At 41.0% G+C, this 13,136-nt stretch overlaps 1 protein-coding gene across 2 annotated transcripts; it reads left to right on the forward strand.

Moving 5' to 3' along the window:
- Positions 1-1,747: 1,747 nt before the first annotated feature.
- LOC116034483 (protein unc-119 homolog B-like) lies at positions 1,748-6,711 on the forward strand. Of its 2 annotated transcripts, none has more exons than XM_031277174.2 (5): positions 1,748-2,188; positions 3,215-3,328; positions 3,566-3,662; positions 3,847-4,019; positions 5,581-6,711. In XM_031277174.2, exons 1-5 carry the CDS (start codon positions 1,957-1,959, stop codon positions 5,691-5,693), a joined length of 729 nt encoding a protein of 242 aa, XP_031133034.1. In that variant the 5' UTR covers positions 1,748-1,956; the 3' UTR covers positions 5,694-6,711. The 2 variants fall into 2 exon arrangements, with proteins under 2 accessions (XP_031133034.1, XP_031133031.1); XM_031277171.2 differs by having other exon boundaries at positions 1,751-2,188; positions 3,563-3,662.
- Positions 6,712-13,136: the final 6,425 nt, after the last annotated feature.

Below are 13,136 nucleotides of genomic sequence, written 5' to 3' on the forward strand. Positions count from 1 at the left end.
CCACAGTCAGCTCTGTGCCGTTACAATGAGAGTGTTCAAACAGACACAGCTTTCAGTTTGTGTACAGCTTGCCTGATGTGTTTCTCCCTTAAAATGGAATCTGTAAATTCCTATAGGCTAATATTTAAGCAAAGGAAATATGATGAAAGATGACATTTGTTGGTATAATTATGATTAAGTGACCACTTTAGCCTACTGTTGTGATTTTGCATATTGTTCAGAAGTGTTAACTATTGGGGATATAATGCATGTAGCCTACCTTAAATGCTTTGCATGCTGGTGACGAGTTACAGTAGGCTATTTCTAGTAGATATAGGCTACAATATATACCAATTTTGTCAAGCTACCAAAGTGTTAGCTTTCAGTGTAATTAACAATTGGAACAGGCATGAAATTGATCAAGGCTCTGGGATCCAATGACTTAACTACTGTTTTATAGCAATAATCCAAGGTAAGCAATCAATTTGAAAAGCTAGGCCTAACTGTAATGCTCAGGTTTTGCATTAACTTAATGAATGGGCTGAAGTGACTCACCGTGATTTGAAATTAAAGCAGAACTGTAATTTTGGAGCGTTACTGTTACAGTATTTTGTCTTGAAAATTCGAACCAGAAATGCTCTGTAAACTGACTGTAGCCTGACGGAAGTACTCTGTTCAGTGGACTGGATTATCAGGTTCTGACGGAGACAAAAAGATACTTTACACCGGGTTTACACAAAGTTAAAAGGACTTGGATTCTTCCGTTGATCCTGTTCATCCCCTTTTATAAGAATTCATAAAAAAAATTGTCCTCGGGAAGACATGGAGCCGTTGCAGCAACCTACATTTGCATAAAGTCTTTCATTCCAAAACGTTATGTTTTCTGCATGTACTTATTGTATGTATTGTGTAAGGCACATTTCCACATATTATTATTATTATTATTATTATTATTATTCATGCAGCTTTCACTACTTTATGGAGAGTTCTGAGACTACTGGAGCATCTTAACAGCAAGAAGTACCCATTAGCTCTCTCACACAAAACCTTTATTTGCATAACACCTGGGCCTTTACTGCGTTAAATTTGCGTTGCCTGCATGCACATTAGGACAGGAACGTCACACCTAAAATTATCTCTGCCATTTAGCAAATCTAAGAAATAAGACTTCTTAGATGAATTCCCCTGTGTGTGTGTGTGTGTGTGTGTGTGTGTGTGTGTGTGTGTGTGTGTGTGTGTGTGTGTGTGTGTGTGTGTGTGTGTGTGTGTGGCTGGCAATCGTCCTTCAACATACAATGGGGGGAATTTTCATTTTAGCACAGAACTCCACCTCAACCGGCTACAGTAAATGTATTGTTATAAAACATTGTGGCAATAAAACCTTTTCTGATTCTGAATCTGATTCTGATTCTGAAAAGCTTACATAGTGCATCAGTTGTAATAATCCAAACAAACAACATATAAGCGCTTGCGGCTTGTGGGCTTAAAATATTTTACACTCTGACTCACACATGACTACTTGCTGACACTTCAAGTACGTTTTTAAAATGATTCTTTAGTACAGTATTATTACATTGTGATATTGCTAATAAAGTAGGCAAACTTATCTTAGTACTTCTTTCACTATAGCATGTGTCATTATACGACAATAGTCTACTTTTTATTATTATTATTATTATTATTAGTTTGGTCATTGGTATTTTCAGGTAGTCTTGGCGAGCTGAGGGGTTATCCAGCGCTCCCTGGTGGACGTTTCAAAGAACCACTTCACACCCTCCTCTGGCTCACTGGATGAGTTGTCATGGCAACTGTGCAGCATGTGCTTACAAAAACAAGAGCTTGACCGTTCACCGACAGTTCTCTCGACATTCGACATCTAAAACGCTACGACGCCATTTTATTCTTCTAGCATTTATCAGAGAAGAAGACCGAAGACACTTGTTAAAACAGAGGTAGCTAAGCCAAAGACAGTTAACGATGAGCGGAACCAAAGCCCGCAGCGACACGCCTGTTGCTGAAAATGTCTCCGGTGGCGGCCACAGCACTGCGGCTCCTCCGCGGGACCGCAAGCCTGGCGGAGGGGTTCTGAAGAGGCTCAAGTCCCGGAGGAGCCAGGTGGACAGCAGGCCCGTCACGGAGGAAGACCTGCGGACACAAAGTGGACACATCACGCCGGAGGATGTGTTAGGACTGCGGGTGGCTACTCGAGGTTTGAGTCTCTCTCTAATGTTTCTTATTAAAGGTTTACGTGGACACATGGTGCTTAACGTGCTTCCTGTGCTGTTAACCGAGACCCTACAAGCTACAGAATACATTTAATCTACACATTAACGTTACATAAAACTAGAGGAAATGACGTCCAGTCGAGCATGCTTATGTGGCTGTCATGTGAAAATAGACACAGACTAAAATGGTATTACATCTGTTGTATTATCTGAGAAAATACATATCTGACATCATAAACAATAGTTAGACTTCATTGAAAAACCGATGTTTCTATTTTTAAGCAGCTCAATGGACACTGGGGATTTAATAATAGGAGGCGTCTTTGACATTAAGGTTCTCTGTGGTGTCACTTTAATTGTACTAAGATCCTGTCAAATGTCAAATTGAGCACACAGAGCACTACTGTGACATCACAGCCAGGATTGATCACTCTGTATGGCCTGAATTAGATAAAAAACTAATAATGATGACAACATGGTAGATTCTCGTCAATGTTGTAGTCTACATTTACAACTGTTACAACATATGGGATATGCAAGGAAATGAAACTGTAGAAATTAAATGAATAGCTTCATCTCCCCTTGATACAAGGTCACTGTTTATCTCATTATTAAATTGTGAAGTCCTAATCAATGTTTTTAATATATCTGTCTTTTGAAAAACAGCACACATAATAGGCTACAGCATATTCTTGTTGGCTTCACACATGCTTATTTTCATGCATATTTCTGTAATGCCACAGTAGCTCCACAGCAGTCATAAAAGCTTAGTTGTATCATTTCTTCTTTTATAGATAGGGTGCATTATGTAACTGTGTATGCAAAGTTGTGTGTGTCTGTGCACAAGCAAAGCTGTGTCGTCTGAACAATGTCAAGCACAGTGTTTTGCATGTTATATTGTCCATGTCAAAGCATCCTGTTCATGCTTTAAGGGTGTTCACATGAACTACAATGGCTTGAAAATAATTTCAACGTTTTTAACCCCTGAATGCTGTCTGTCATTGTTGCAGGGTACCTCTGTAAACCTGAGGACAATATTTATAACATTGACTTCGTACGCTTTAAGATCAGAGACCTGGAGACAGGCACTGTCCTGTTTGAGATTGCCAAACCCCCACATACAGGTGATGTGCATCAGCTTCCTGTTTGTACTGTTTTATTGTAGTGTTTGTTCTTTAATGAAGCTGTTGACTGTGAAGTATCTGGCTTCTTATGTTCTGACCCTGCTGCCAACGTGTTCTGGTTATTGTCTCAAACCATTATAACAAGGTTCAGAAACCTCCATGGTTATTTGGATCAAACATAGTCCTCATTGTCAATTATTAAAAAATGTCTCTGTCCTATGTTGTGGGTCTCAGAAGACGATGAAGAGAACAGAGAGGCCGACACGTGCGCAGGGCGATTTGTACGCTACCAGTTCACCCCAGCCTTCCTGCGCCTGAGAACCGTGGGAGCTACGTGAGTGACTCACACTTCATCAACACACACCTAAGGAAAACACACTCACCTGTTCCATGCACAAACAATGGAAACAATTGCAGCATTGTCACTGATGTATGAATGTAATAACATTATGATCACACAATAACCGACCTGTTGTTGTAACATTACATTGTCCCTTCTCTCTGTATCACTCAATCAGGGTGGAATTCACAGTTGGAAACCGGCCTTTAAGCAACTTCCGCATGATCGAGAGACACTACTTCCGCGATCACCTGCTGAAGAGCTTTGACTTTGACTTTGGCTTCTGTATCCCAAACAGCCGTAACACCTGTGAGCACATATATGAGTTCCCTCAGCTGTCTGAGAGCCTGGGTAAGTCGTCTTTTCCTAACACATAGACATTATGAGTAAAACCTAAAAATTCCTTAAATACAGTGTCATGTTAAAAAAATATTCCATGCAATGATTATATTGAAATATGTCATATGATACATTGTAGCTCAGAAGAGATTGTGTCACCTTATCCAAATGTTAAATATCTACGTAATATATTACGTAATCAGTGTACCATGCAAATACCAAAAGAACAGATCAACAGTTATTACTAATGGTATTTTTGTAGAGGAGATTTGTGACTTCTCTTTCATGTGTCACAATTGAGCACTTAACAAAAGCATAAATTAGTTAAATATTAAACTCGTCATTTGGTGGTGAAGCTGTAGGTGATGGAGGGATCTGCAGCCAATGTTAGCAACAGTCTTCAATCTCTGACGCTAGCAATGCAGCAATTTCGCTTAACTCAAGGTACACTATTTATGCTGTTTTGGATAATTCTATCCAAAATACCGCATTTTTATGACCCTCATTTATGGTATATGGGACAGTATGTCATCATTATGTTATGCAAAACAATAACTCTACACTACAACTACTAACTCTTACCACTCTAGAGTAGATGATCTTAATATATTTTGGACAATCTTGCTGCAAAGATGTGCATATAAATGAGCAAAAGTAGTCTTTCTTAATACAATATCTACATGCCATATGTACGTTGAAAGAGTTGTTGGTCACTGCAATCTTTCCACCACTCCATACAGGCTGTAAAGAGATCCCTTCCTAGTGCGACTACACTGTAAAACATGGGGAGCAAAATTCACAGTACTGTAAAAATGCATTTTAAAGTTCAGCTTGAGCTAATATGAGACTTCAGCAGTCTGAATCAAGCGGGTATCTTCTTAGTCTATCTAAGTTTATTGCCAGTGTTGTGTCCCAGCATCAAACCTACATGCAACCACAAAGAAGTATCCCCCTGCCACAGTTCAGCAAGGAAACACATGGGTAAACACAAAGAGGGAACTTTATCCTAAAATATCTAACCCTGGAGGATTGAGATGAAACTAAATCCTCATTTTAGCCTAGGCTGCACTGAACAAGACGGTGAATTTTGTCCTCAGTGTTATTTCTGCTGTTTCTGTCCTCTATGTTTTACAATGCAGTTGCTTCAGGAGGGGGCTGTTTCATGGCCAGGGCAGAGAAAGATTTATTACAGTGACCAATGACTCTTTTAATGTACATAATGTGCATGTTAGTATTATATTAAGACGGACATAAATACATCTGAAACTTCCCTTTAATGCTTTCACGTAAGAAGTTCCTATAAAATCACTTGTGTTATGTGACAACAACTATGGTGCCATTCGTTTTTGCTAATACATTATTTTCCTAATGAGCTGGTTTTGCCACTGGTTGTGTTGTGATATTATTGTTATAAGGGGCATAAGCCCACCACAGCAAAGAATTTGGACATTTCAAATGCTTAATCAATAATGCTGACCTGATCATTTCACATTTTTATACAATCGGTTCCAATAGTTTGGAAGTTCAAAAAAATGTTGGAATGGATGAAATGCATATGTTGTCTGTTTTTCAGTCCGTCAGATGGTGGAGTGTCCTTATGAGACCCGGTCAGACAGCTTCTATTTCGTCGAAAACAGACTGGTCATGCACAACAAGGCAGACTATGCTTATAACGGAGGACAGTGATATCGGCCTGCTAGCATGCAAAAACACACACACACACACACACACATACATGCACACACATGTACTGTCATCTGTAGACACACATTTAAAGACACACATACATGCATGCACATAGCTGATTATACATCACTCCTACATGCACAAGCAGCTAAATGACACGGTTGAATTGCCTCTGATGTTTTTTAAAGATGAATTGCCATTCACTGGGATCATTTTCAGGAGGTGTATTTCATATTGCAGGAGGTCAGTATCAGTCTCTGCTCCGACATACAAACAGGAAGCTTCTGTTAGAAAAAAGTTCAATACGGGTTAATTTATCTGTTTTTAATTATGAACAGTTCTGTTTTAAACCAAAAGAGGACTTATCACTCTAGTGGCTATGTAACATCTTAAACACACCAAATGGATTTTAGATAGACGGTTAGTCTCCTTTTAGCAATTTTTTAAAGTGTCCTACCACCCCCTCAACACACACATCAACACACACACACACACACACACACACACACACACACACACAAACATTCAATCCCCAAGTGACACACATTGTTTACGCAGTGTTTGTCAGAAGCAGCTGTTCTCAGAGCTACCGCCTCCACAATCCACTCCAGACAATATCGGGGGAGAAAGCGCGGAAGCATCCACAAAAACACCCCTGTCAAACACACATGGTCACTCCTGCGTTTTCCCCATCTCCTTCCCTCCCTTCCCTCGCTTTCACACACACACATACGTACTGTATAAGACTTTGATCCATTACTTTTTTGTTTTTTCTCTTGTTGATAGCAACATAGAAAAATAGATTGGGTAACAGTTAACTGCAATGCAACTGTAACCTTTGACTGCAATCAAACAAAAGACAATAACCTCATATGATGAACAACAGTCAAAAAAGAAATTTCAAGTAGATAATAATAAGTTTAGAGTTCTGATATCATGACGCATGCGATGATATAAACCAAACAGGGGAAACGATTTGTAAGAAATGGAATACTGAATACCAGATATACTGTGAAAAGGTTGGACGTCCTTATTTTAAAGTCACATCAGATATTTTTTTCCCCATCTAAGTTTAATTAGCTGTATTTTTTTTAATCATTTCCTTACCACGCACGTCTTAAGACATCAAAATCAAGTTGGAATATGTCTGGAAATTGAGTGGTATTTCTGGCTAGATAGTGTATTCCCTCTTTGTACTTTGTAAACGTTGGTGTTCAGGGTTAAAGGTGGTGTTTGTAAAAATATATATATAGTTTGTAAAAAGTTATCAAAATAAATGTACATTTTCAGATACAAGATGTGTGATGTTTGCTTTATTTCTGGGGATGAGAAATAGTTACAGGAAGTTGAGCTTATTTTGGTAGTTTTAGAAGTCCTAAAAGTGGCCACTAGGAGGAGTTATGTTATGACTAAGTTATAAATGAGTGCCACTGGTTTCAGTTTAGTTTCATGTTTGATTGTGGAAAAGATCACAGCAGTGGCTTTTATTATTATGCTGGAACATTTTGACATTGTATCTGGTATTTGCTCAACAGTTATATTCGTCTACTGTATGGCTGCGGTTTCACTGCAGAGGGGACATAACACTAATAATATTTTAATTCCACATAATTACTTTATCTACAGGCCACGTGTGATGAGCTAGCATAGCATGCAATACATTCAGAAATGTATTCAGGATTGTTGCACTTTGATCATCCAGTTTTGGAGTCTTGTGGGATTTAAACCAAAATTTGAGCCGCTCTCTGTTTATTCTTTCTCAGGCTGTTTCTTCCTATCTCTGTGTTCATCTCTCGATCTCACTTAGCTTCTCTCAGTTTCCAGCTCTCTTTCCAGCTCTCATGCCCAAAATCTCATGGTCTTTTCTCCCTTACCTCTCCTATTTGGTTTCTCTCTCCACACCTATGCAGCTCTCCCTCCCTCGCTCTCCCGCTCTGTTTTTCCCTTTTCTTTCCTCCTCTCTCACCTGGTAACCAGACCTCTGGAGAGGAGTGTTAAGTTTCCACTTTCCCAGAGAAGAGGACAATCTGAGCCACACAAAGACCCACAATGGACCCCCTCTGCTCTCTCCTCCCTTCACTCTGCCACTGCACAGCTGCACACACACACACACACACACACACACACACACACACAGTGAAATACAAAGTATATAAGAGTACATACGCCTTCTGCGTGTTATTCCTGTTAACCTCCTCATTCTTTTTGTTTTACTTTTCTTTGTATGAAGCGTTCCTTCATCTTTTCTCCAACTAAACACTCTCCATATACATTTTGGTGTTCTCACTGAAAGTCAGTTGTATGCAGTCAACATACAAATAGAAGTTTAGTCAGACTAGCATACTACCTCAAAGCTACAAAGCTAAACTAAATCAATCAACCAAATCATTATCATCAAAAGCTTCAAACAGCCTGTAGACATTTAAAAAGGGCCTCCTTAGGTTTTCTCAACACACACTTTCCCCAAAAAGTAAACTATCCCTTTAAAATACATTTAAAAAATGGTGTGAAGATCTAATGTGTCAGTTGCTGATTAGACTACAAAGCAGGGTGCAATTTATCTGTGAGCTCATAAATCAATAATCACAGCCTTCCATCAGGCTGGAGGGCCTGTACGTTGCAGCACACAAGTAAAGCAGCTGGACTTTAGTGAGCCACGTGTTACAATTAGCATGTACACACACGCACACACACACACACACACACACACATCCACGGCAATAAATACACACACTTTCCAACTTTCCAGGGATGATTTGTGTGTCCCCAGGCCTTTGTGGAATACATTTCAGCAGTCAGTCACAGATCGACATGCACGCACCGGAAACAACTGGACAGGTGGGATAAATCAACCTCATTTACCCCCCCCCTCCTTTACACACACACACACACACACACACACACACACACACACACACACACACACACACACACACACACACACACACACCTATATTTGTAACTGGCTTTCCCATATATCCTGTTCAGTGAATCACACCACATTGAGATTAGGAGAGGAGTGAGAAGTACTGGTTTATTGAAGGTACCCTGAAACACACACACACACACACACACACACACACACACACACAGATCTACACTCAGGCAGGGGAACAGGGGGGACAGTGGTCTCCTATTAATAGTAACAAGGAATGGCGTTGATAGGTCCTGTGAAAGGAAACGGAGGGGGGAGTGGAAAAAGGATTAAAAGAGATGCAGGGACGCACCGCAACTACACTTGTGTGTGTGTGTGTGTGTGTCTAAGGCACTTTGGAGAGAGGTGGTATGGATTTCTTGCTACAAAAAAAATTCTCTCTCTACTACCAATGATCCACTCTCTCTCTCTCTCTCCCTCTCTCGCTCTCTCTCTCTCTCTCTCTCTCTCTCTCTCTTAACATAAACACACTTCCTCATCCTCTCTTTTTTCTCTGTCTCACTCTCCCTTTATTTTCCTTTTTCTCACTTTCTTCCGTCCTGCTCCAAGGCCCTGGCGTGAAATCCATCATGTGTTAACACTACATTACGCAGCACATCTTCCGATAAAGAGGTGATGAGTCACAGCACAGTCCTCTCTTTCAGGTTGGCATGGCGATGGTCTCAAAGATAGTTGTGACTCCATCTGTATCTGTCACAATGTCTATTCCAGCAATTGCTTAGTGACATCATGTCAACCCTGAAAGAAGTCAGGGCAGACATGAAGCTGTAAACATAGAGGATGGTGCATGTAAATATGAATAAACACAAATTCAGAAGTAAGAAAAAGCTGATTCATCATCGCTATTGCCTTTTAAAACACTCATACAGTCAATCAAAAGAGTACACTTTAAAAAAAAAAAAAAAAAAAAAAACTTTGTTGAGGGATTAAGTGTTACTTTTAAAGATGTTGTAATTCATTGTCATGCCGAGCAAAGCTTCGTGGATGTGACAAAAGATAACAGATAATTAGTTTTCTGGAAGTTAATAATGCACTGGGTACAACAGTGATGGATAGAAAGTCCTTTAACAAACTGTGACTCCCATACCAATTTCCACGGTGACGAGTGCAGTATTGAATATGTGTCTTTAAGTGTTAGGTCTCTGCGGATTTGTAACCAGAAGCCTTTGTGTGGCATCTATGTAGTGCATATGTGTGTATTTCCCTGCGTCCATCCGCCCCTCTGTCTGTGTGGTATTACAGCGTGGATCTCCGCTGCTGCTGCTGCTGCTTGCACTCACACATCTGACAGAAATAGTCCTGTGTCATCAGGGTAGATAGGTTGTGGTCTGTTTGTGTTCGCAGGAAGCCCACAGCCGCCTTTGGAAGCTTCTCAGAGCCTTCCAGCACCGTCAGTCCAGTTTGTTTTGTGTACATACGATTAATCAAAGGTTAACTCAACCTTCAGTCAACTGTTAAAGAGGCCTGTAAATCTCCCCCACAATCTCTTCCTTCCTCTCCCTTTCTCTCCTCCCTTTGTCTCGCTCCCTTTGCCACACCTTCCCCTGGGGGATGGAGGGATTGTGATAGGAGAACGGAGGTGGGGCTCCTGCCGCAACCACAGGTGTGCTTGTTTCCTCCCTTCTCCTCTCTCATGTAATGATTTCTTTGGCTCGCCACCTGCCAGGTGGAAAAAACACCCACAGCAAATGGAGTGCTATAAAATGGTCTCCTGGCTTCCGTTTCAAAAGACTTTTTTTCTTGTTCGGTTTGTCTTTATCCATCAACAAACATTCCATTTGCATCTCTTTTCATATTTATTGAATTATTTCATTTACGTTTATTTCAATGTAGTCCTCCTAGAACTACTTGTTGCTTGTTTACATTTTGCATCACAGTCAAATGATGGCTTCTGGCTCTAAGAACTGCTGCTACTGAAACATACAGATGACTGTGCCACAGCTTCTAGCTTTTCAGATGGTCAAAAGCCGCCTTTAAAACTCCTTTCTCTCGTGATCCCCTTCTTAACTCTCTTTCAAACTGCCTCGAGGGTGGTGGAGAGCAGGTCCCAGGCCCTGGCAGGTCAGAGGTCGCTCACAGACAATGGGTTCCCACTCTGGGTCAGCTGTGGTCAAGGAAACAAAAGCAGTGAAGACTTGGGTTGGACAAACTATCGCAGTGTTTTAAGGTGGCAGAGTGACAACAAGACAGAGGGAGAGTGACGAGATAGAGCAAAGGCACGAATAAAAAGTGCAATGTGAGCTTACTGAAAACCTCTCTCACACACCCACCCACTCACAATTTACACATGCGTAAATTTTGCTTTTACGCATACTTTACCAGATTTAAAAATCTGAAAAACTGTTAAACACAAGTTAGCCAAAGTTGCTCAAAAGCTAGACATTGTTGTCTCTTAACCGTCCTCGTCACTCTCTTGTATTTGTTGGGTTTAAATTAATAATCACTTACAAAAATGGACTTACTTTAGTATTATAATAAAAATAAAGCCAAGTGTTTTTGCTTTATTCTACCCGTATCTTTTCAAATCGCTCTAACTTGTTCCTCCCCCTCCCCCATGCTGCTGTCTTTCTCATCTCTTTTTTATTCAATGCCATTGATCATGCATGCAGAAATTCAGCACGCCCAACCATGGTGCTCTAGCAAGGATAGGTTAGCTAGTGCAAGGCCTTGTCCTACATACTGTTCTCTCGCTATGGTCCACTAGGCCACAGTCACACCCTCCCCCTGATCTGCCTCCCACTGACTTCCCCCATTGCCAAACACACACACACACACACACACACACACACACACACACACACACACACACACACACACTCTGCAGCCTGTCTCAGAAACCAGCACATGCACAGATCATCAGGTGGTGCTGGGAATGTTAACTCATCATTATCAAAACCTTTTTGTCACGTGCAGTGAACTTTTTTTTTAAGATTATTTTTTTTTAGGCCTTTATTTTGACAGGACAGCTGAAGACATGAAAGGGGAGAGAGAGGGGGAACGACACGCAGCGAAGGGCCGCAGGGCGGAGCTGAACCCACGGCCGAGGAGTAAACCTCTATACATGGGCGCCTGCTCTACCAACTGAGCTGCCCGGGTGAACTTTTTAATGGGGCTCAAAACTGTTCCTGATTCAGGCCCGCTAACTTGTTTCACACACACAAATAGTTGTTTAATTTTAAAGGATATTATGTGCTACTGTAATCAGGTTACAGTATTCAAACTACAACAAAATCTAAAACTCTCAGCTTGATACAAGAATCTCATCTGGCCCAAAAAATCATGCATGATCTCATCAGTCTAAGAGATTTGACAGAATGTTGTGTATGCTGTGAGACTTTGCTTTGCTGTGTGTCAAGGTCACTTTATGATGATAGTAACTTTGTGAGCACTTGTTTCACTTTTGTTAGAGCAGCTGAGGCATGTGACGAAACTGCTCAGCTGACCAGGCTTGCCCTGGCCGAGAGAGTGGCTGACTAAGGTAATGCTGCTAATCTTCTACTTAGCTGGTTAGGGCGGCCTGTCGCGTGGGGTGAAAGAGAGTGGGAGTGGGTAAGATCAGGTTTAGGTGAGGGTTGAACTGTGATTGGGTAAGAACTGGATGAAGGATGTAGTGTGGTGGTCACAGCTGTTTTGGATGTGATGGATTAGGATGAGAGCTGGGCATCAGGAACAGGTGGGCTGAGGGTTGTGGGGGTTGGACCAGGCAAATATGATTGATGGATGGAGAGGAAATCAAAAAGGGGGTGTTGCATTGGGCTTTGAAAGACTTTGTGGATGTGGGGTTAGTGTTGATGATGAAAAATTTAGTCCAGGAGGTGAGAAAAAAACAAGTTCAGGTTAAAAATGAATTAATACATGTCATGGATTACTGTTGGATCTGACGAAGGGTGAGGTGAGAGTTGGTAATGAATACACATACTGCCACATACTATGACATAACAGCTCTGTATCATATCACATTACATTATATAAGGTCACATGAGGTAGCATCAAGACTCATATCACATCATAACAATATATATTGTTATTTTCAGAAAACGAGCCCTTGTTGACCTTCATGTAATCTAAAACTACAATTATGACTCCATATCCATATCCTGCTTATGTAACCTTTAGTGTCTGGCTAAATAGGTGAGCAAGTACCCTGTTTACAGATGCCTCATTTCACCTGAGATGTAACCTGGCACCACACGAAGACATACGTTTCCATTATTAAAAATATGTTCATGTGGAGATATTACTATAATGAGTGAGAAGGCATTGAGTGAGAAGGTTTTTAAAGCTAGATCTTTCTTCATTATAATGTTACAATAGAGAAAAGCTACTATCCTAGATCTCAAAACATTCAAAATGCTATGGGACCAAGCTGTTGGGATCGACCAATGACAAGAACGGCGGGGAAACACTACAGAGAGCGCCACTGGCAGCATGAATAAAGGCAGACAACGTGCAGGGAGGGGAGGGGGGGGAGGTCCGAGGCTGGGGTAGGCTCATAGGGTAGGCTACGG

This window comes from Sander lucioperca, chromosome 6 (genome assembly GCF_008315115.2).
Source record: "Sander lucioperca isolate FBNREF2018 chromosome 6, SLUC_FBN_1.2, whole genome shotgun sequence".
Classification (NCBI taxonomy): domain Eukaryota; kingdom Metazoa; phylum Chordata; class Actinopteri; order Perciformes; family Percidae; genus Sander; species Sander lucioperca.